The 24704-nt window shown below is 37.8% G+C and overlaps 2 protein-coding genes across 8 annotated transcripts in view; one reads left to right on the forward strand and one right to left on the reverse strand.

Annotated features, from left to right (window-relative positions):
• Positions 1-18623, forward strand: LOC109846273 (diacylglycerol kinase 4-like). The gene is made up of 12 exons (XM_020415517.1): positions 1-505; positions 1946-2068; positions 2255-2389; positions 2507-2592; positions 4204-4291; positions 4990-5065; positions 5859-5941; positions 6966-7036; positions 7934-8011; positions 8598-8685; positions 9745-9861; positions 18292-18623. The coding sequence occupies exons 1-12, from the start codon at positions 137-139 to the stop codon at positions 18448-18450; spliced, it is 1473 nt and encodes a 490-aa protein (XP_020271106.1). The 5' UTR covers positions 1-136; the 3' UTR covers positions 18451-18623.
• LOC109846339 overlaps positions 17937-24704 on the reverse strand; it is a 12271-nt gene continuing 5503 nt past the window's right edge. For 2 of the 7 annotated variants that reach the window (XM_020415653.1, XM_020415592.1), the window contains 6 exons: positions 22652-23140; positions 21947-22030; positions 20741-21044; positions 19534-20285; positions 19317-19400; positions 18403-19212 (listed from right to left, as the gene is read on the reverse strand). In XM_020415653.1, the coding sequence (XP_020271242.1) occupies positions 19167-19212; positions 19317-19400; positions 19534-20129 (726 nt within the window). In that variant the 5' untranslated portion in view covers positions 20130-20285; positions 20741-21044; positions 21947-22030; positions 22652-23140 and the 3' untranslated portion in view covers positions 18403-19166. Of the gene's footprint in view, positions 18296-18402; positions 19222-19316; positions 19401-19442; positions 20286-20740; positions 21045-21946; positions 22031-22651; positions 23141-24704 lie in introns of those variants that run through there. The other 5 variants (XR_002248569.1, XR_002248568.1, XM_020415714.1 and 2 more) reach the window with 5 other exon arrangements.

The following is a 24704-nucleotide window of genomic DNA, read 5'->3' on the forward strand; positions in this document are numbered from 1 at the left end:
TGAAATAAAATAAAAATAACGAAATAAAAGAAAACTCCCACCTAAATCTCCCACTCTCTTCATCAAACACTCTCACTACTGTCTCACAGTTTTCAAGAAACCCAGCCAAAATCAAGAAACCAACCAAAATCAATCAATGTCTCAGACTCCGGCGGCGGAGAGGAGTACTCCGGCATCGCCGGAGAGAGCGAAAGCGTCGAGGTCGTTAGCGATCCGATCGTCGATCGCCGACTCGCTACGCGCGTGCGGTCTGATCTCGGCGTCGACGATCGATCGCGAGGATCTAAGGCGCCGGATCACGATCCCGGAGTATTTGAGGAAGGCGATGAAGGACGCGGCGACGCAGAAGACGCCGGTGGCGACGGCGAGAAAGTCCTTCCCGCTGAAGGAGATCGGCCAGGGGATTCCCGAGGCTCCGATCGTCGTCTTCGTCAACTCGAAGAGTGGAGGGAGACGAGGGTTGGAGATTGGGGAGAGGCTTCGAGAGCTCATGGGAGAAGAGCAGGTATCGATTTCAAGAATCTTGATGACTCAGAACTTCTCCTAGTTCTGGAAATATTTGATTCCTGAGGATTAGGAGGTTAGAGAACGGATCTAGTAGTTTTGATGAGCTTATGAGCTCTTGATTGCAGCAGTCTTGGAGTGTTGATGAGTTCAAGAATCTTGATGGCTCAAAACTTCTCGTAATTATGAAAATATTTAGTTCTCTTTTTTTTTGAATATTTACTTACATCCCGAAATCAACTATGAATGATGGAAGGGGAAAATATCAGCTAAGCAACTAACCAAGGGAAAAAAGGAATATCCATGGTAGAATTGGGGGTAAATTAGCTAATATTTAGGTTTACAGTCTAGTTTGCAAATATGGTTGAACTGGGTGCTTACATAGGTAAAAGTCTTGGTTCTATTATTTGCTTTTTTTAGTCTTTTGGAGTGATGTTTTTGAGGATTGTGAGTATAGAGATGGATCTAGTAGTTTTTGATTTTGATGGGCACAAGAAAATTAGAAGTTCAGTAGTTTTAAAGATCCCATAAATGACATAACATCTAAAATCAAGGTTTAGGGTGTCATTTGCAAATATAGTTGATTTTGGGACAATATAGGTAAAAAAAGATGAGTTCTAATATGAACTTTCTTTTAGTCATTTGCATTTTTTTTTGATCTGGGTTCATGGATCCAGTAGTTTTGATGAGTCCAAGAAGTTCAGAAGCTCAGTAGTTTTGAAGAACCAGTAGATGACGTAACAAAATAATTCAAGGTATATTAGTTAATAACCCCAAAGTTTTCCTTTTGTTTATTTTTAACCCATCACACTTCCAAAATCATTCTTAAACCCAAAATATCCACACTGAACATTTATTAAACCCACCTATAGCATTTTAAACCTAAATATAGCTACTAATACACTAAATATAGCAACTTAGGCTCACGTATAGCTACTTATACACCAACTATATCAACTTAGACATCATTATATCAACTGAAACATAGACTGGGTTTAAAAGTAATTTAGTATCGGTATTTTGGATCTAAGAATGATTTTAGAAGTGTGTGGTAAAACTTTGGGTTTATTAATGAAAAAAGTCCTGATTTATCAAAATTTCTGTGTCCTAAAGTGTAGGTTTGCAACATACTATTTTGGACTAACCAATTCGTGTTTGCCTGCAAGAATGGGTAAAAAAATATACATATGTATTTACTTTAACAAAGTAGATTACAAAAATGGATGGACATCAAATTTTAGTGGGAAAGGCTTGAATGGTATTCCTACCAAAAAGATCCAAGTATACATACAAACATGTATATTTTAGACATATATGTTATATCAGTATGTGTGTTCAAGAATATGCGCCTTGAGTTTAGTTATCTTTTAATCTTTGTCCTAAGTTTATATAACATATAAGGTGTAATATCTGGAGTTACAGAAAATCATAAATGATGCAGATTTTTCATCTCTCGCATGTGAATCCTATCGAGTTTGTTCACTTCAGCTTAGCCGTCTTGGAGCAGTTGGCTGAACTCGGTGACAATTGTGCACGGGGTGTTCGTCAGAAGTTGAGGGTTGTGGTACGTTAGCTTAGAACTTTACCTGTCATGCTTTCTTTATCTATGGTTAGAAGACAGTACACTTTCACTGTGTTGAGGTTTGTATTTTAAAATGTGAACTTCTTCCCACTCATCTATTATGATTCTAATGGTTGTGTTCATTTCCTTATTCACATGTAATGATTCGTATTTTGGTTCTGCCTGCAGGTTGCAGGCGGTGATGGTACTGTTGGTTGGGTATTAGGAAGTCTTGGAGAACTTTTCGAGCTTGGAGGCCCAGTTCCTCCAGTTGCTATTATTCCACTTGGCACAGGCAATGATCTATCACGGAGTTTTGGCTGGGTAAGGGGCTTTTGCATCATTAGTTTGACTGTTACATGCAGAATCAACACTTTCGTCAAAGGGGGAAAAGATTTAGAAGAGTTGATATATATAGCTTTACTACTGCCCTTCCTGTAGGGAGGTTCATTTCCTTTTGCGTGGAGATCTGCTGTGAAACGATCTCTCCACAAGGCAACTAATGGTCCTATTTGCCATCTTGACAGGTATTGTTTATCAAAATGCACAGTGATGTCTATTTTATTAAAAGCAGATTTATATATTTTTTTACCATGTACGACTTAGAATCCCTACGGAGCATCAAATCACATAACCAGTCATTAATCTTCTGCAAATAATTGAATCTTAGTTATTCAATTAGGAAAAAAAACCGAAAAGCATTAGGAGTTTAATATGTTTTAGTTGTGCTTCTGATTTCAAGATCATGAAGCATTTCCATGGTAGAAACTTGTAGTTACTCTGGCATATGATTATGTCTGCTTGCAATTTTGGATGTCAAGAAATGCTGACAATTTTTTTGCAGATATACAATGCACCTTTGACATTATCTTATTGTGGTTCTCGCTTCTAAGTGCAAGCTGTTTCTGCACACAAGCAAACATATTTGGTGCATCTACTACCTTTCGAACATAGATAGCACTGAGGGATGTATATATTAATGTTACAGTGTATGACATCGTAAGCCATCAAAATTTGTATCTAGGGAAAAGGTGTTCTCCCTCTTGCGGTGGTTGTGTCCGTTGGGTTTATGTTTCTTTTTAGGTGGGGGTGCATGATCACCTGGAGTCACAAATTTGCTTGTGGGAGGCGTGGAGTGTAAAAATTATAATACATGACCTGATTATTTTTGCATTTGTTGCAAAGAAATTGGTTGAAAAGCTAGAGTTTTAATAACTGACTAAATGATAATGTGTTTTTTGGGATTTTCTCATAACTTATCAAGATTCTGAAAATGGAGCATGGATTAAAGATGCATCTACTATATTATGTCATTGTATAGGTCTTCTGTTTTCTGTTAAAGCATCAAGATCCTGAAAACCAAATGTAGAGAGAAAGAGCCAAAAATTTATTGTTCCCCAAACCTAACCTGCATCAAATAGAGTTTAGGATTGCACCAATGGGTGTAGATAATAGATCCATATACCCAACTACCAATATAGCTAACAAAACTAATAAAATCTAACACCAACATAGATCTAAGACATCTCTGGTTTTGATTATAATCAAACTAATAGTTTGGACTGTAACTTTTCACTTAGACTGTAAGTTGGGTTCTCTTGATGACTTAGATTTACAACTTAGATTCACATAAAGGCTTGAGGCTCATTCTTCATGAGTTATATTTCCAGTTTATTTCCTTTTTCTTTAAAATGCCTCATTACTAGATCTTTACATCTTTTAGCCATCAGTTATAATTTCTTCATTAATTCTATAATCATGTCTTCGTTGCTGCTGCATCAAATTGGTCCAGTTACATTCTATTGAGCAGTTACTGCTGGCTACTGCAACTATTGACCAAAACTCTTTGCATTTCTTGCATACTCATTTCAAACTTCATCTATGAAAAAGCTATAACAGTATAAACCTTAGCAAGGATCAATATGTTATGAGCAACCTTTTTCACAAAAGAGGAAAAAAACAAGAAAAAAGAAAAATAAACAGCTGCTTTCTGATAAAAGCTCTCTCCTTAATTTGCAGAATGAGTTATTCTTTGTTAATTTGTTTTGAAGTGCTTCCATTTCTAAGCTCTTTCAACCCTCTGTTGGTGCATAAAAAAGATCCAGTGTATATGAAAACGTGAAGTATTTTGGGTGCAGTTGGCATGTCTTGGTCTCAATGCCAGTGGGGGAAAAGCTTGAGCTGCCACTCTCTCTCAGGAACATGGGAGAATGCACTCTAAGCGAGGTTATTATTGAGACTTCTTTACTCTTTCTGTTCCATGTTTTCTTATCTAATGACCTTGTGGAATTGACATGGTGAATTGATGAGATGGTAGCATATCCTGTGATAAGATTCTTTTTAGGTAACAAAAATACTATCTTATAAAGTTATAACTCTGATGCAAGTCACCAGATGTCAAGTGATGCTACCAGCTACAGATGGCCAAGTTGTTGGGGTGACAATCTAACTGATTGTACATGTCTGGATACGTTAATAGGCCTTGGAAAATTTTAATGGCCCAAGAGGCAGCACATATTTATGGGTAAAATCGTTAGTGACCTGGTATAGAGCTGGGAAGTAATAGTCCTGGTGTAGATATTGATACAAACATTCTTGTCCTACTTCACGTGGAAGCTAAACATATCATTTGGTTTTATCTTTTTATAAAAAAATGAAGTCGGGGGGTTTAACTAGGATGTATAATAATTGTTTTCCAAATCCTGACTTGTTAAGCTTTTGTTTGACATGCTTGATATACACTGTTAGCTTAAGAAATCAATCTTTGGGTTCAAAATGGTTTTGTGGTCCATTTGTTAATAATTAGATGCATACTGTTAAAGACTCTCCATCCACTACCTGATTCTTTGTAATTTACTACTTTATTAATTCTGCAGTATGTTTCTATTGTATCACATGTTGTGAAAGTATCAATACTGCTGCAGGATATTACTAGTGAAGTTACAGTTCCTGAGAAGAATTTATGCGTTGAAGGTGTCTTCTACAATTACTTTAGCATAGGTATGAGCAGGCTCTCACACGCTTACGCATAATTTCTACGTCTATTAATTTTTGTCAACGCATTCCCCTGTCTCTCCCCATGGTTGAGAACTTTATGTATGATTCTCACGGGTCACAGTTAGAAGGTGATGTTCTAGTAAACTACATATCACACTGCTATTAGCTATGTCAATGCCCACCGTGGCCTGTACATGACCTTCTATACAAGTGGAAACTACTTATAGTATTAATTTCAATCTTATCAGTCTAATATTCTGAAAATACGACCAGTAAATTGAACAAGTTAAACTGCAAACATAATCAATTAGAGGGTAGTGTACTTTCACCTTATTAAACTTAGAAAAGTATATACCTTTGTTCAAAGATGTACCTCATGTCTTTGCTGTTACAATGTTGTATTGTGTACTATTTCTGCTATGTTGCAGAAACTGTGACAGTTGAAGTATATCTGTCCTTCGAACTATCATACACAAACGTTAACATTTATGTGTTAACTTATCAATAAGTGTCTTTAGATAGTCCTGATTAAATTTAATGGAGAATCTAGTATACTTTTGGTTAGTTGAGTTTAGAGAAGTATATAAAAGCTCAATATTTCGTCTTGACAGTGTCTTTACTGTTACAAAGAGTTTCATTTACTACTTTCTTCTGGGTTTAGGGGATGTGACAGATGAATCTATAGTTGACTGGTTGTGTAGTAGTTGAACCTCCCTCATATGATTTCATGATCAAAATGCTATACTGTGAGGTTCTTTCTTTAGTTGGTGGGCATAACTAGTATGAAGTGATGCAGGAATGGATGCTCAAGTTGCTTATGGTTTCCACCACCTTCGTAATACAAAGCCTTACATCGCCCAAGGACCGATTTCAAACAAGGTTTGGTTCTGATTTCTTCTCATTATTTGTCTGATGCATTTTCTTTTCCTTTTTCCTGTTAGCAATATAAATATGTAATTGTTGTGCATATTTTACACTTGAGCCTTTCACTTGTGGTCACTTTTAATGTATCCAAAGCAACTTCTAGAGATCTTTTGTTGAATTTCTTTCCTGCTTCATTGTCAGAGTTTTGCAGGTCACTAGAGATCTTTTTTTGGGTTTAATAGAGAGTTTTTGACAGTTGTTATCTTCATGTAACCACCTTTGATATAATAGATCTCTCTCTTATCTTTGACAGGGATAGATCGCTGCAGCAAACCATGTATATTTTCCTGGTCTGATTTGTATAGGTTTTTTGTGCAATCTGGTTGCATCCCTTGTCAAATATCCATCCCGCTTATGTTGCAAGTTTGAAAGAGATGGCTTATAGTTTTGTGGTGCCATTTTTCCATGATCTGTCTATACCCTGTACATTCAATACCACACTTTTGTAGCGGGAACTGATGCAGATGCGATCCACTTAGGTCGAGAGAAACCTTAATGAGTAAGATAAAATTTGTTGATATCTTCTTCCTCGTCCTATGTTCTAGAGCTTCTCTCCCTTTAAATTGTTACATCATGCTACAGTTTCTCCTTGTTATTGGCTTGTTGCATTCCTTGAGTGATATATATGGCACAGATATCAAAGTGACGAGTGATTTTGGGTGCACATACAATCTTGCACATGCTTGTTAAATTTAGTAAAAGAAGTTCTTTTACTCATGGAAATTCCATCACGCGATTGATCACTCCTTTTATCATGTAGATTCTTTACATTAACAACTTAGTGATTGATTTCTCTTTAGCTTGCTGGCGCTTTTTCTGTGGTATCTGAGGACCCTTTTGTTGAGCACATTTAGTTAGTGCATAATGAATGCACAAATTTTGCCATCTATTGTTTAGTTTCTCAAGTTTGTTGATTTTCAATTGCTATTAGGCATTATTATTAGTAAATAAGGATTTAATTTGGTGTTTCTTGAACCAGTTGATATATGCTGGATATAGTTGTACACAGGGATGGTTCTGCACACCTTGCGTAGGTAGTCCAGGTTTGAGGTTTGTTTTTCTTTAACTTTTCATGATAATGTTTACGTCTTCTTCGCTGTAGAAGTTCTATCATTTCCTGTCTCTATTTCGTAACTATTGCAAAATACTTCCATGTCTTCGTCAATATAGCCCGTCAAATGTCATGGATTTTGTTATTTGGACATGATTGTTTGAAATATATGTTTTTTCAGTGTTACAAAATATGCTAAGCAGATCTGTCACTTAGAGTGCACAAACATTATTTGTTATCTTTTTTCTTTTTAAAAAATAATTAATAAAATTGATAAAATGCCTGGAATCAATAAAATAAGAAAACTACGGAAAAAATAAAGTAAAGTAGGAAAATTATACCAATAAGTATGACTAGTTAGTCTATTGTAAAAATAAAAAGAAGCAATAGCAGAAGTAGCAGTAGCGAGTAGCAGAGGCATTAGGTAGTAGCTATGGCAAGTCTCTCCGGACCAGTATCTTAAACACCCAACTTATTCCTCTCGAAAGTTTCTCCTGGTTACCAATAATAGGTTATATCCTGTCTGCCATGGACACGTGGAGAAAATTGGGAATTTCTAAAGGGTTCTTAAAAAAAACTAGATCTATGTTGTTTGGCAAGCTTCAGGACATTTACTGAAACGTAAAGTGTCAATGAATTTCTGTTTTCTTTTATATTGTTGTTAATTACCAGCAACACTCTGTTAAGCCTTCTGAAATGTTTCTTTTCTTCTAGTTGAGTGATAGATCTTATAGCCTGCCTTATCCATGTCCTATTCTCTTATCATAACTTCTAGTTCATGTTCGTCCAGTTTGCTTTATCATGCCAGTTCTACCGGTTTTGAAAAATTATCGTAAATCTGAATGCTAGTCTGTGCAATAGTTTGCTCTATATTGATCTCTAAAATTTTGCTTCAGGGGACTCAAGAATATTCTACGGCTTCACATTAAAAGGTTCATTCTTTCAGATTGGGAGCAGATTCCAGTTCCTTCAGAGTATGTACAGATTCCTTTCACTGTTAAGAATCAGAATGCTGTAAATACGTTTCATTAGGCTATCTGGTTGGCAACCATATCCTAGAGATGACGCCATAGAAAGTTTATCACCTTTCCCCTTTATATAAATACAAATATTCTAGGAGAGTTTTCGAGAGTTGTCCCTTCATAGAGACAACATCAGAGAAAAATGCATGAAGACCAATACTCTCCTACCCACTATAAGTATTAACAACCGTCCCATGGTAATTCACCAGCAATGCTGAGGGTTGACGTAAGATTGACCGTTGGTCTGGTCAATCTGCTTTCAAGCCCTCATAATTTGGAGTTTTGATTCGTATCAACTCCACGTTGGTGATGATGGGGTTTACTATTATAGTGACATTGTCTAGTAAAAAACAGAGCTGGCATGTTTTTAGATTAGATTAATTGTTCTTTTTGTATTTATATGTGTATGTATTTAAGTACTAAATTCATGAGGTGTTCTGACTTCTGAAAATGTTACATTTCTATTACTCTCCCTCCTTCCTCCCTCCATTGTGATATAATTGCTAAAAAGTTTCTTCTTTGTCTCTTTCAATTACAGTGTTAGGTCATTAGTGGCATTGAATCTGCACAATTATGGTAGCGGAAGGAATCCATGGGGTCATCCAGAGCCTGCATATCTTGAAAAGGTGCGCACATATGTTTTATTTCAATAATTCTTATTTATATTGGTATTAACGATGAATTATATATGTGAAGTTCCTTACGTTATGGGTCATACCCAAATTTTTATATTTGTTTAATATTTGCCTATGCTGGAATTACTATTTTATTTTTTGAATTAAAATAGAATTTTTATTAAAAGAATATTGGACATTATTTCAAACCGTGGAACTGTGTAGAATAATCTGAACAATCAGTTGCTCTCAGGGTCTCAGTCCCAGTTGAGGTGTTTTTGTGTAAGAAAGTATGTCATGCAAGCGTAATAGTATTTATGCAAACACATGACGCCGTCTCAGTTACCTTCTTATCTCCTCCTGTTTATCCTTTTCTGTTTTTAACTGAGAAACTTCACACATCTAACTCACTGGGCAATCAGAATGAGATAAAGATGATATTGGAGGACCCTGATTTCTAATCAGAGAACTCCTAAAATTGCCATTTACAAAATCTTATAGTGATCAATAATAAATTGAAATTGGCCCTTATAATGCCCTTCTTTATCAAAACATTGCTTCCTATAGTAAATCATTACATGATAGGTTTAAGGTGGGCACAATGAAGCTTCATCATTCTTTCTGACACTTGAAGATGAGTTGACTTTCTAACTATTGAGACAACTGCCATATTTTATACGCGTTTGGTTAATTAATCAAATCTGAGTATTTATTGGATATATTTGTTGTACAAGCATATCTTACTTTTGCATGATAGTGATGTTATCATATTCTTTAACGATCTTTCCCGCTGCCGTGTTGGGATCATGTCATATTCCTGTTCCATATAAGTTTCTTTCTGCCTGGCTAATCCTTTATTTTAGTCTAGTATCTTTCATTTTGAGATTTTTTTTCTACATTAGATATTCAAGACACTGTCACATTTAGTTTAGTGACGGGAGAGATTCAAGCATTAATGCATATATTACATTCTTAGTTTTTTGATCATTTAGGATATCTGCTTTGCTCTGATCACTTTTTATGCATCTCTTTTGTTTTATATAACCAGTTATTCTCGTTTCTTTTTCTCAGAAGCACTTTGCTGAGGCCCGTGCAGATGATGGTCTGCTTGAAATTTTTGGCCTTAAGCAAGGGTGGCATGCCTCATTTGTTATGGTTGAACTCATTGATGCTAAACACATTGCTCAGGTACATCCATTAGTTTAATATAGAAACATTAACTATGTTAAAGTGCTTTTCTAACTCCTGCAATCTTTAGGAATCTCTTATGGACTTAAGACTTAGGATTTTGACGAACCAGCTTATGCCCATGGATAAACTAGATACGGGCTAGGATTTTTTATTTACTCATTGCTACAATCAGATTTAGTAGGCATTGCATATCTAACTTGCACCTTGTTAATACTACTTGTTACATATCCATAGTTAGATGTCCTCTTATGAGTTCTTTCTTGGTACTACTAGATTGAGTAGGGTGCATTTTTTCCTCCTTTTAGAATGGCATGAGTTAATAGACGTAGATGATTCGTGCAATAATACAATTTTCAAACTATTTCACTGCTACTGCATAAGAGGATTCTTGTTGGACTCTGCTCTGAGATGTTAAAGAGCTTTTAGTTACAAAAATGCCCAAACTATGTTCCAAGCATCCGTTAGATAGCATGTTCAATTAAAATTAAAAGGAGAGCCTTGTAAAGATTTTGCTGAATGAATGTGTGTGGAATAACGGATGAACTATATCATAAAAAAGCCTTAAAATTGGTAAATTTATATCAAAGGTTCAAAGATTAATACGGAAGTGTTTTTTGTTTGTGAAAAGCAAAATGGCAACTGCTAATGGTATATATTTCATATATATTTTTCATAAAGTCCTCCACAGAATAGTATGATGATCCATTTGACTAGCGTTAGATAGTCATGTTAGATAGTCATATTATGTCTACTGCATGTTAGGCGCCTAATGAAGCCAAGCACCAACCCACCCAGCAGCCAATGTTGAAAAGGAAAAAAGAAAACAAAATGGTGGGGCTCACTGCTACAGTAAAGTATGATAAAAGAATAGTTATATAACTGATTTAAATTAGACTTAAAAGGAATTAAATTAGACTTAACATGAATTAAATTGGACTTAAAATAAAATTAGACTTAAAAAAGTTGAATTAGACTTAACATGGTTTAAATTAGACTTAAAAGGAATTTAACATGATTATAATCAAACTTAAAATAAGTTAAAATAGACTTAACGTGATTCATGTTAAGTCTAATTCAACTTGTTTTTAGACTTAATATAAGTTGAATTAGACATAACATGATATAAATTAGACTTAAAAGGAATTAAATTTGACTTAACATGAACCGAATTAGACTTAATATGAACTAAATTGGACTTAACACGAACCAAACTGGATTTAACACGAATCAAACTGAACTTAACATGAACTAAACTGGACTTAACACTAAATTGGATTAAAGTTAGACTTAAAATGAATTAAATTAGATTTAACATGAAACAAATTGACCTTAACATGAAGTAAAATTGGACTTAACATGAAATTAGACTTAAAATAAGTTGAAATAGACTTAACATGAATCATGTTAAGTCTATTTTAACTTATTTTAGACTTAAATTAAATTGAATTAGACATAACATGATTTAAATTAGACTTAAAATGAATTAAATTAAACTTAACATGAATCAAATTGGACTTAATATGAACCAAATTGGGTTTCGCATAAAATTAGACTTAAAACATTTTAAATTAGACTTAACATGATTCATGTTAACTCTAATTCAACTTATTTTAAGACCTAAAACAAGCTGAATTAGACTTGGCATGATTTAAATTAGTCTTAAAAGGAATTAAATTAGACTTAACATGAATCAAACTGGACCTAACATGATAGATCTGGAGAGAACGAAGATGGAGGAGGAAATGAGTGTATTTTGAGCTTTTATGTTTGTTTCTTTCTCTTTATGCCTAGTTAGCATAATAATTAGCACATGATGTGATATTTCTTAGGGCTGAACCACATGAAAAAAATTTAGGGGTTGTAACACATGAACGTTTTACTTTTGGGGCCTTGACATAAGTTCCCCGAAGTATAAAGCTGAAAATATTGGGGCTGTAGCTCACATTAAAAAAAGAAGCTGAAAATACAGGAAATTTTTAATGTTTTATTAATAGTATTGGTCTCTGTGTAGTCAAGCTTAGGAACTTTTTCTGAAATAATTGCATGTAAAACATATACAGTTCCTCCCAAATTACAAAGGGAGGACTGAACCTATAAAGTACCTAAAAGAAGATTTGGGAGATCACATCTAAAAGTACTAAATTTAAAATTGGCGAACTGCATTATAGAGTGGAAAGGTCTGATCAAGATTTAAAAACGCAGGCTACTCTTAATTTTTTACCAAAGTCACTGAGAGTTTAATGGAAAGTTTATTATGTCTTCTAAAAGGCAAATTTCAGTGGAGGTCCTTGATGTATTGACCAAATATTACTTGGGTCCTTAATGTTTGAAAGTTATCATTGGTGTCCCTAATATTACCTAAGTCATCAGTCCGGGTCCTTTTTTACAAAATTACGTTAAATCTTGCTGACGTGGCAATGAAGTGACCCTCCCATGTCAGCAACAAAATTAGTGAAATTCCAAGTTCAATACAAACTTGTATTTTACTTATTATTTGTTATGTGACAGTGATGTGGTAGGATAAACTTGGACTTTCACTAATTTTTTTGATAACATGGCGATGTCATACCATTGCCACGTCAGCAAGATTTAATGGAAGTTTGTAAAAAGTACCTAAGCTGATAACGGAGATGACTGTTGGGGATGCACAACCCCCCTGATGCGATTTGAAAATAGAGATTTAGGAGAGAAGAGAGAAAATCAAACAATCTCAAACACACAAGATTTACGTGGTTCGCTTCTTAATGTGAGAAACTACGTCCACGGCCGCCGCAGGAGAAAAATTCACTATTTTTCGTCTCTTTACATCATGCCCTAATCAACCCATTTATAGACTTAAGGGTTTAACAAGTAAACAAGGAAACAGATCAAATCAGGTTAAAAAACGAATCTGGGCCAAAACCCGACTCCGGTCGACCGCAGCACCACGTGCGGTCGACCGCGATGCGGTTCAAAATCTCTCTGGCTCTCTGGACTTTTGGCGGGCGACCGCAGCGCCATGCTCGGTCGACCGCGATGAAGCTAAAAGTCTGGGTTGCTCTCTGGACTTTGAGCGGTCGACCGCAGCGCCATGCTCGGTCGACCGCGAGCTGCTCCTCACCCTAGTGCCTGCCTGTGCACGTCGTCGGTCGACCGTCGTGCACGACGTCGGTCGACCGCCGCGCCATTGGCGGTCGACCGCGATGCAGAAAACTGTCTCCTTCGTCGTTTTGCTTGAACTTCGTCGTCGTCGATCATGTTCCTCCTGTTCCAACTTTGTTCCTCCTCTCTTCTGAAGCATAGGGCATGCTTGATAGTTAGGCTTCACATATCCTAACAAACTCCCACTTGGAGACTAACTATCAATCTCTTTCAGCTCTCTCTGCGGCGACGGCCTCCATATCATCAAGTGCTGAGGCCAACTGAAGTTGAACACAACTTCAGTTTCTCTGTAGTGACAACCTTGGTAAGCATATCAGCTGGGTTCTTGCTTCCTTGAATCTTCACAAGTTCCAACATGTCCTCGTCCAACGCTGATCTTATGAAGTGGTAGCGGACCTGTATGTGTTTGGTCCTTGCATGAAAAGCGGGATTCTTTGCCAAATGAATTGCGCTCTGGCTATCACAATGTAGGACACTCTTCTCACTTTTCTGTCCCAGCTCCTCCAAGAAGCCCTGCAACCATATCATCTCCTTGCTTGCCTCTGTCACAGCAACATATTCAGCCTCTGTCGTTGATAAAGCAACGATCTTCTGCAACTGAGAAATCCAACTAATAGCTGTAGAGCCCAAAGTGAATACGTATCCTGTAGTGCTTCTTCTCTGGTCTATCTCACCAGCATAGTCTGCATCAACAAAACCCTGTAGGACTAACTTGCCTCTCCTGAAGCATAAGCAATCTTCTATAGTACCTCGCAGGTATCTCAGAATCCACTTTACTGCTTCCCAGTGTTGCTCTCCTGGATCTGACATAAATCAGCTCACAGCTCCCATTGCATGGGCAATGTCAGGTATCGTACATACCATGGCGTACATAAGGCTTCCGATGGCTGAAGCATAAGGAACCTTAGCCATGTAATCTTTCTCTTCATCAGTCTCGGGGCACTGCTCCTTAGTCAATCTGAAATGACTAGCTAACGGTGTGCTAACGGCCTTAGCACCACTCATCCCGAATCTCTCAAGCACCCGTCGAATATACTCGCCCTGAGATAGTCGTAGTGTGCCTAAGAGTTTGTCTCTGCTGATCTTCATTCCCAATATCTGCTTCGCTACGCCTAGGTCCTTCATGTCGAACTCACTCGACAGCTGCTTCTTCAGTTTCTTGATCTCTGTCATATCTGAACCGGCTACTAGCATGTCGTCGACATATAAAAGCAGGATGATGTAACTGTTGTCAAACTCCTTGACAAAGCAACAGTGATCAGCATTGCACCTGGAGTAACCGTTCCTGTGCATGAATCCATCGAATTTTTTGTACCATTGCCTTGGAGCTTGTTTTAGGCCGTACAAGCTCTTCTTCAATCTGCATACCATCTTCTCTTTTCCCTTCTGAGTAAACCCCTCTGGCTGCTGCATATATATCTCTTCCTCTAGATCACCGTGGAGGAAAGCTGTCTTTACATCTAGCTGCTCGAGATGTAGATCTTCAGCTGCAACGATACTCAGGACTGTTCTGATGGTAGTTAGTTTGACTACTGGAGAGAAGATCTCTGTGTAATCAACTCCTTCTCTCTGCTGAAATCCTTTAACCACCAATCTGGCCTTATATCTCTTGGAACCATCATGTTCCTCTTTGATTCTGTACACCCATTTATTGCTCAAGGCCTTTTTCCCCGTTGGTAGCTTCGCAAGTTCCCATGTCTTGTTGGTGTTCAAGGATTTTATTTCATCTTTCATGGTGAGCTCCCACTTGCTCGCATCATCCACTCGAAGGGCCTCATCATAACTTTCTGGCTCTCCACCATCACTCAAGCATCATCCACTCGAAGTGCCTCATCATAACTTTCTGGCTCTCCACCGTCACTCAATAATAGGTAGTTGAGATGGGCTCTGGGCTGTAGTGATGGATACTTTGGATTAGGCTTGGGGACTCTAGCTGACCGCCTCAACTCTCTGACGGGCGAAACAGGCTCTCCATCTTCATCTGCCCCCTCTGAAGTAGTCTCATCCATCAACTCTTCTTCTTCATCAGAACTAGCTTCGGGATTGCCTCCATCTGATGCATCTTCTGACTCAAAGTATGTGGGATCACGCTGTGTCGAACTAGTGGACTGAACGACATCACGGTCTTTGTAGAGGACTGTTTCATTAAAGACCACATCCCTGCTTCATAGCCAACAAAGAAACATTTTAGAGACTTAGGATCAAGTTTGTTTCTTGCATGATCACTCAGATGAACATAAGAAACACAACCAAATACTCTCAGGTGAGAAAGGTTTACCTGCTTTCCACTCCATACTTCTTCAGGTATTTTGTGCTCCAAAGGCACTGATGGCCCTCGGTTGATCAAGTAGGCTGCTGTATTGACTGCTTCTGCCCAGAATTGCTTTGGAAAACTTGCTTGTAACCGCATACTTCTGGCTCTCTCAGTCAAAGTTCTGTTCATCCGTTCTGCTACGCCATTCTGCTGGGGTGTACCTGGCACTGTCCTCTCTAATCTAATGCCGCTGTCATAACAGAACTTCTTGAACTCTGAGTCTTCATACTCGCCGCCGTTGTCAGAACGAAGCTTCTTGATCTTCAAACCAGTCTCGTTCTCAACCATAGCCTTCCATCTCTTGAAGACTTCAAACACCTTGACCTCTGAGTCTTCATACTCGCCGCCGTTGTCAGAACGAAGCTTCTTGATCTTCAAACCGGTCTCGTTCTCAACCATAGCCTTCCATCTCTTGAAGACTTCAAACACTTCTGATTTGTGTTTCATGAAATAGACCCAAGTCTTCCTCGAGTGATCATCTATGAAGGTCACAAAGTATAACCTTCCGCCGGTGGATGGAACTGATGCTGGACCCCACACATCTGTGTGAACTAACTCAAGCTTCTCTTCCTTAGGGGTTCTGCCAACCCTTTTGAAGCTTATTCTCTTTTGTTTCCCTAGAATGCACCACAAATTTAGGTCTTACTTACTTTCAGCCACTGCAATGGAACCACATGCATCTATTGTCATATAGAGAGAACCTGTCTTCGTACCACGGGCAACAACCATGGATCCCTTTGTAACCTTCCACGTATCACATGCGAAGGTTGTTACATATCCCTCTTTCGCCAATTGTCCTATGAAAATCAAATTTTTCCTCAAGCTAGGAACATGTCTCACATCGCTCAGCTTCCATATAGACCCATTGAGCTTGATCTGCACGACTCCTTTGCCAACGATATCACAGGGCTGATCATCACCAAGATAGACTTTTCCTAGGTTTCCTGAAACATAGTTCTCAAATAAATCTCTATTTGAGGTAGCATGAAACGAAGCTCCTGAATCCAGCACCCACGATTCAGTTTTGCTCTCCAACGAACAGATTAGGGCATCATCTGATTCTCCTGAGGCCACGTTCGCTTCAGTCTTGTTCTCCTTGTCCTTCTTGGGGTTCTCGGCACTGATTTTCATAGTGGCCAAACTTGCCACAATTCCAGCAATCGATCTCCTTCTTGCCCTTGCGGTTCCTGGACTTTGGCCTTCCGTTCCTCGAGTTAGATCTTCCTCGGCTATTCCCTCTATTTCTGTTTCTGTTTCTTCCTCTGCCCTCAAGGTTCAACGCCGACCCTGAATTAGAAATCCCTTCCTCTTGTCTTCTTATTTCCTCAGTCATAATCATGTCCACCACCTCTGAAAACTTCAGCTTTGATTTGCCACATGATCCGCTGATCGAGATAACGGTACCCTTCCAACTGTCGGGCAATTGACCAAGTATCAAGAGGGCTTGGATTTCATCGTCAAACTGAATATTGAACGAGTTTAATGGATCTGAGATTCCATCAAACTTCTCAATCTTGGATGTTTCCTTCTCAGATCCCATTGTCTCTGACCTCAAATCGCTCGCGCCGAACCTGGTCGCTCTGATACCACTTGTTGGGGATGCACAACCCCCCTGATGCGATTTGAAAATAGAGATTTAGGAGAGAAGAGAGAAAATCAAACAATCTCAAACACACAAGATTTACGTGGTTCGCTTCTCAATGTGAGAAACTACGTCCACGGCCGCCGCAGGAGAAAAATTCACTAATTTTCGTCTTAATACATCATGCCCTAATCAACCCTTTTATAGACTTAAGGGTTTAACAGCTAAAACAGGAAACAGATCAAAACAGGTTAAAATTCGAAACTGGGCCAAAACCCGACTCCGGTCGACCGCCGCACCACGTGCGGTCGACCGCGACGAATCCTATTCCTGATCGAGCTCTCTGGACTTTGGGCGGTCGACCGCAGCGCCATGTGCGGTCGACCGTGATGCTGTCCGCAGTCTGGGCTTGCTCTCTGGACTTTTGCCGGTCGACCGCAGCGCCATGCTCGGTCGACCGCGATGAGCTCCTAGCCTGTGCACCCAGCTGTGCACGACGTCGGTCGACCGCCGCGCCATTGCCGGTCGACCGCGATGCAGAAAACTGTCTCCTTCGTCGTTTTGCTTGAACTTCGTCGTCGTCGATCATGTTCCTCCTGTTCCAACTTTGTTCCTCCTCTCTTCTGAAGCATAGGGCATGTCTGATAGTTAGGCTTCACATATCCTAACAATGACCTTAAAGACCCCTCACTGATGACTTCCAAACAGTAAGGATCCAAATGAAATTTGACAGCGATTGCCTTTCTAAAATATAAGCTGTTCACACCACCTATAATTTTCCTGTGTGTTAGTACATTTCTTTGACAAAATTTTCTGGTAATTATAATGTTCGCTACTCTTGTTTACTTCATATTAACTTCAAGTGGCTCATAACTGTGAGTAATTAAATTATTGAAACTCCAGGTATGATGGGTCCTAAAAGAATCTATTGAATTGAACAAAAGCTTTGAGTAGGTAGCTGTGGTTTTCAGGAAACAACTGAAACTTGTTTAAACAATTCAAACTTTAATTTTATGAATTAGTCTTGGGTTGAGCTCAAACCTAAACTGATAACAGCATACATTATGCTCTGATTTTCTTTATCTATGATGTTTAGAATGCTAATTCTTTTACAAAGATTAACAATAAACAGAATGTTGCATGTGAATTTGCATGCACATATACTTTGGCATAAGCTCTAACATTTCTGGCAATTTTTATCCTCTGGAAGCTGTGCTATTGAATTGGCCCTTTATTTCTCACATGAACTGTCAATAAATATCATGTACCCTTGCTCAATCAACTCTTGCTAATCTTGACTTTTGCATGAGTTTCTTTGAAACACTCTTATCTATTTGACGGTTGTTATAGAACCTCAAATTTCATGTTTTCATCCTCTGGTGTCGCTCAGGCTGCTGCAATTAGGTTAGAGATCAGAGGCGGGGAGTGGAAAAATGCGTACATGCAAATGGATGGTGAGCCATGGAAACAGGCCATCAACAATGAGTTTTCCACCATCATCGATATAAAAAGAGTACCTCATCACTCTCTCATTATAAGTGGAGAGTAATTCCTTAGCAAACTCAATATTGAATTGAATTACACTGTACAGAGTGAAAAGTTTGATGATTCTTTCTAGCTGTAAATTGATTGGCAGAGTGAGAGTACCTATGTGCATGTAGATGGCTTAAGCAGTGTACAGCGTATGTACAGTATATAGCATCATGATTGTTTTTGCTGGACTTTTATTCTCTTCGAATTACTTCGTGTTGGTATTTGATATATATAGTGCTTAGTATGATGGGAACAAAATCTCCTTTTTAGAATAGCTAGATCATCTGATGTTCTTGTTGCTGTCAAAAAAGAGAATATTAGTATATCCTTTAAAAAAAAGAGAATATTAGTATATAATCCGAAAATAAAAAGTTAGAAAATAAGGCCTGAATGGGAGCAGTCGTGATTTCACTGTTTTAGAAGATTGAGAACTCATCTATCGCTTTGACGCAGTCGATCCTCTCTCTCCTAGCAGTAAAAACTCCCAGTTCGGCCGGCCTCCGTAATCGGGCGAGAGTAATAAAGCTTAAGCTCAGACAAAGAACGTTGCCCAAATAAAAATAATAACACAATAGCCAAAACCGCTGCTGTTCGACCTCCTCCATATGGCTTGAAACAGTGTCGTTATCATGCACCACTCTACTCTGTTCACGCCAACCAGCACCGCCATCTCCTCAGCTGCTTCGGACAGTCAATTACTATTGTTTGCAAGAGATTTTGCGAGCTCAGTTGTCATTTCTGATCCACGTCCCCACCTTGGCTCAACCCTGCTCTCTGCCTTCAAGTCCTTAGACAAAAAGAAAGAATTACATGAATGAATGGGTCACAAAGCCATGTACAAAGTGCAATTGAAATGCGCAATGCAAAACTGAACCAACTTACGGTCCTTGAGACCGACAGACAGTCTTGAACAGAACCCAACTGGCACAACAGCCAGAGCTTTCCAAATAAAAAATAAATAGATATCTGTATAGAAAAATAATTATATAAGTTACAGTATAATCTTACAGTCAACTGGCAAAAATTCCAATATTGGACTCAACATCAAGCAACTCTTCTTCACTAACTTTCGTCCAAATGCCATTGATCAACAATCTACCTTCCATAGGAGATGATATATCCGCAAACTCCAGTTCTCATTCTTCCCTCGTTTAACCTTTTACTGCCACTTTCATTCTCAACAGCAATTTCACCCGATACCCTCTTCGAAGAAACACGATCACTCACAAAATTACCCGTATCTGTTTCAATGTCTTCGGTGACTGAGATATCAACAACCTCATCAACAACAGGAAGAACTGCAGCAGAACTAAATGAACAAGGTAACATGCCAATTGGACATGGAGTCCAAGATTTAGCGACGCTCCAAATTCCATCACTTGGATTTGATTTTGTTGAATTTGTAGCATCTTGGTTCCTTAATTCTGACTTGAAAAGCTCCAGCATCTCTTTTGCTTCTTTAATACATGCTTCTTCTTGTAAAAGCATTTTCTCGGTACTTTCAAAGGGAGATTCATCTTCAAAATCTTGGTGCTGTGTTGCCATCAAAGGGAGCTTCTTTAGTTTTAAAGTTAAAGAAGTGTCGCCAATCATTCGAGCAAGAAGCATTACTGAGCTTGAGAGGTGATTGTCACCCATGATTGATAGAGAGGATCTTGTGAAGCAGTTTTGTGAGCGAAACATTTGGAGGAGCATTTTTGTCTATTGAGGTTTCGAGGGATTTGGCAATGATTCCTATTCTACCTGAATTTAAAGACTTCAGTCTCGTGAGAAGCCAGTGAACAAGAGAACAGAGACGATTGGTGTCAGTTACCTTGCTCTGGTGCTTTGACGAAAGAAAATGGCATCCATCTGAAAAAATGAAGTACTCAAAATTAGCCACTTCGCGTAGTTATAGATTTCCAACAGATAAAATTATGACTTTATTTGGTTGACTAGAAAGTTAAAAGGGGGAAAAACTCAGAATAGGAGTAACAAAAGAAGTAGTTTGTGTCGGGTTTTATTTTTCTCAATGTAAAACCTGCTACGGTCAAAGAAGTTTGAAGAAATGTTTTGGAAGAAAGATCTGAAGGACTGAATAGGGTCTCAAAGAGAAAAGTAGGTAGCTCGGTGAAAAGAACAGGTTGCATGAAACTTGAAAGCAGTAATTATTGACTAGTTGCAAAAAACATGAAATTCTAAACAGGTTACACTAAATTTTAGTAGGAAAATGGCATGGTTAACTAAAACTTATGTGGGATATAATTGAGTAACAAGACCAAGAGACTCATCAAGTAAGCTCAAGAGGGAATTATTGGTATAAATACCTTTCTCAGATTGAGTGGGTTCCTTGACTTCTATCATTTCTAGGAGTGTCTTCAGTATGCTGAGTATTAACCCAGGTGTCTAGCTTGATAGTTTGGTAATTATTGTCTTTAAACCGAACATTTCGTCTAAATGGGGTCCTGAATCATCCACATCCGAGTCATCAGAGCATTCATGTCTGTGCCTGTTGAGAAATCAGGCTCTTGCAAATGAAAATACTCCAGAAGCACTGCCACCACTTCTGAGGGATATGAAAGTATAGCCGCGCGATTCTTTTTGTTATCTTGGAAAGCCGTTTGTATGAGACTGCACAAAAAAATAGTCCATCAACATCCACACCAAGGATACTTACTCAGGCTTCTTTCAATGTAAATATGGAAAAGAAACTGCGAATATATTTTTAAGCTTATCAAGATGTCAACAGTGAACAAGAAATGTTAGAACACTGGTTACAAATATAGCATAAAAAGACAATGGTATTAAGTTTATCGACTAAGTAATGAAAAGTAGCCTGCTAGTAGATATTTATGTAGTTTGATATGAAAGTAAAGCTTCAAAGAGTGAGTTAAAGGTGTCATAGCAGTCTCTCATATTCATTTCTTCGGTGCAAATGACGAAACAGCGAATCATGCACCAAGTACAATTTAAACATCCTGTTATGAAATTAGTATTTAATTCATCTTATCTAAGATAATCCAATCTAAGGAAATCAAAATTGCTACAAAATTTAATATGACACATTTCTGGTAGCCAATCTAGATGGCATCATGACTCCATCCATGACTCCACCCCCTTAAATAAGATGCATTGCAGCCTCAATCGCAGGACTGGCCCTATTTGCTAATCTGGACAGAAAAGCTTAATATTGCAAACATGTTACTGGAGAAGTTCACTTCTCCACGAGAAAAAAAGAATGAAAGGATTGAGTTATCATGACTTATAACAGTCTCCTTGTTAGGGAAAGTGTTGTGCACTCAATTCCAAAAAAAAAATCAGTGAGTAAAGATTTTAACATCCTGAAACATGATCACAACTAGAGTTTGGACAAAGAAATCCTTCTATGGCTTTGCAGAAACTGAATCAAACGTCCTGATTCACAGCGATAATGCCATCTGAATGCTTGAAGAAAAATTATGGGCGTCCCAAGTCAGATACTCTAGAATAATATTGTTTTCTAATAGATAGATATGGTCAAAAGATTGGAGTACCATCAGATTTTAAAGCCTCCAGTTTCCCAACAATCTGTGAAGATAGTTTTTCGCATCTCATTAGTACTCCTGGCAGCTTAAACCCTGCAAACACGCAAATAATGGAAAATCAAAACACAAGATTAACATAAAGTTAACATGAAAACCAAGCACTTGAGCAGCCGTTAAATTCTGATATAGTAAAAAAATTAAAGTGAAACTCCTAAAAAAAACTAACAAAAGGAACCATGAATATAGAGTAGTCTGAATGATCTATTATGAAATCCAGTAGCTTTTACACATTTTCTTTCTAGAACTATGATAAAATGTAGCAGGTTAGATATTCTTTAACATTTCTTTTCTTATTTTGCTTCTAGTACAATTTGACGCCTACTGTGCTTCAGGACAGATTTTCCCAACTTTAATTTGCTGTCTGGTTAGTTGAAGATAGGAATCATGTGATTCTAGGGGCAACATTATTAGATAGGGTATCACTAGGATTTTTGTGCTGTTAAATGCTTGTGAAGTTTCAGATATAAATATGTACATCTTATAAAGTTCCAACTTTATTATAGGATTTTTCTCTTTCAAATAAACGTAGATACAGAATTGAGAAGATTAAACTAACCCCCTTGAGAGAAATTTTATGTAAATCAAGTTAATCAACCTGCTTTGAGACTATAACAACCCAAGTCACTAATTTCCAACAGGGGTCTAAGCGAGTACCTATACATTGTGATCCATAGTATTTTCCCTTTAGAAAATGAATCTCGGTTCCAGTGCCTGTAGAGGGTGATATTACAAGCCCTTTTGCATATACTAGCAAGAAAAGATATGAGATCATTAATCAAATTTAAAACATTGTTCTTAAGTGTAAACCCTCTTTCAATCTCGAAGCATATTTTTCCACTATAGGCATAAATTATGTAAATGGTATGCATTCATAACAAACAGCAAAATAACAATATAGACCTAAATATAATGAACTAGTCGAACAATGAAACTTGATGATTAAATGCTTCCTGAAGCAGAGTACTTCTTAAACAAGAGTCTACAGTCACGTTTTGGCTTGCCTTGTGAAGAACTAGATCTTTCTGCATGCTTATTTTTCAGATAAAAACTCATCTCATGTAGTCTCAATCTTACTTCCTTCCGAACGTCAAGAATTACACTTCTTTGAGGCTCCCAATAATTGAATTTTAACCAGTCTAAAGCCTAAAAACAATGCAAGAATATTATGTTACAGATATCAATGACGAACAAAGAAAGAAATATCCACAAGAATCTATAAATATAGAGAAAATTTGACTAAAAAAAATTCACTGAAGCATTTATCATGTGCTACACAACAGAGAGGTAAAGAAACTAGATGGAGCAGTATTAACTATCACTAAGTGAAAGGTGTGCTTCTGTAGCAATTAATTTGATCTGATACTAAGTGGGTAGAAAGTGCATCCTGAAATCTCGTGAAGATATCATGCCAATATTCCACTCGAGACTTAATCCATTGATTTGAATCAGTTCCAAGTTCTTTTCCCGAAATAATCTATTTATAAACAGAAAATTCACCCACAGGGCTCAAAGTCAAAACAACATGCAACTGAATTTTTAATTTTAACCATAATAAAATGTGACACAATACTTCATATGCACCAAAAGTCTTTCAGCTTCCAGCTTGAAGATGTTTAAGATCGTTATTCAAATCAATCAAAAACAAAATAAGAAAGAAATAATCTTCAATGAGTCTTTAATATGAAATGAGATATATAGCAACTAGTAAAAGCAAGAACACCATTAATGGAGGGAAAATAATGAAACTTATCCAAAAATACATCCATGTCACTGTGCATGAAGGTTTTTAATGGACTATAGTAAGCAATAAAAAAAGATAAAGCACACAAAATGTGTTCCATATGGTATGAAACCAGGTTCATTATAGGACGCCAAGCATAACAGAAACAACTGAAAGGAAATCTGAGGATGTATACCTCCCTAAACAAATTATCCAGCTCAGCCTCTCTAACCAATTAGCTTCTAGTCAAAGCGGCAATTGGTCAAATTTTCATCCTTTCAGATTCACGCTATGATATGACAAGGATCTAGAAAATTGCTTTATGTCCTGCAAATTCTAATATGAAACTATTATAATTATGTTATTATTGCTTGACCACCAAGGATGGTCTGAAAACTTTTAGTAGAGGGGAGAACAGCTGGGTGAGCTGAAATTAGGAGAATGATGAATGATGACATAAGCAATAAGGGGGCAAGCATTAGCATTCGGTGGTCACTTGGAAGAGAGCTTAGAGGAGGTGAAGGGAAGAGAACAGATAATATCACTGATGATAGAATGAGCTGGTGGCGGCAGATTGATGTGGTGGCAGCAACATGGTGCTTAAGCCAAAGAGGAAAATGAGGGGTCCGAGGTTCAGAAATGATACAAAGAGAATCATAGGCGGAGGAAGATGGAAATGGGCTCACCCGCATTGAACTGTTAAAAGGAAGCAGACATAGTGTGAGTGCGCGTGTGACAGTAATCAGTTGTGGACCTTGTGGTAGAGGTGGCAGCGGTGGAGGTGGGAGGGGGGAGACACCGAACGGTAGGAGCTGGGGATTGGGATGAGAAGTTGCTGCTCTTCTGCAGCATACATTTTGCATGACAAAGTTATCAGGTGTGATAACAGAGTAAAGAATTATTTTGCTTGTCATAATGGGCACATATAATACTGTTTTCTCTGCTCAAAACAAATCTTGAACAGAAACATATGGTCTCATCATCTTG

The sequence above is a fragment of the Asparagus officinalis genome, chromosome 1 (assembly GCF_001876935.1).
Source record: "Asparagus officinalis chromosome 1, Aspof.V1, whole genome shotgun sequence".
In the NCBI taxonomy this organism is placed as follows: domain Eukaryota; kingdom Viridiplantae; phylum Streptophyta; class Magnoliopsida; order Asparagales; family Asparagaceae; genus Asparagus; species Asparagus officinalis.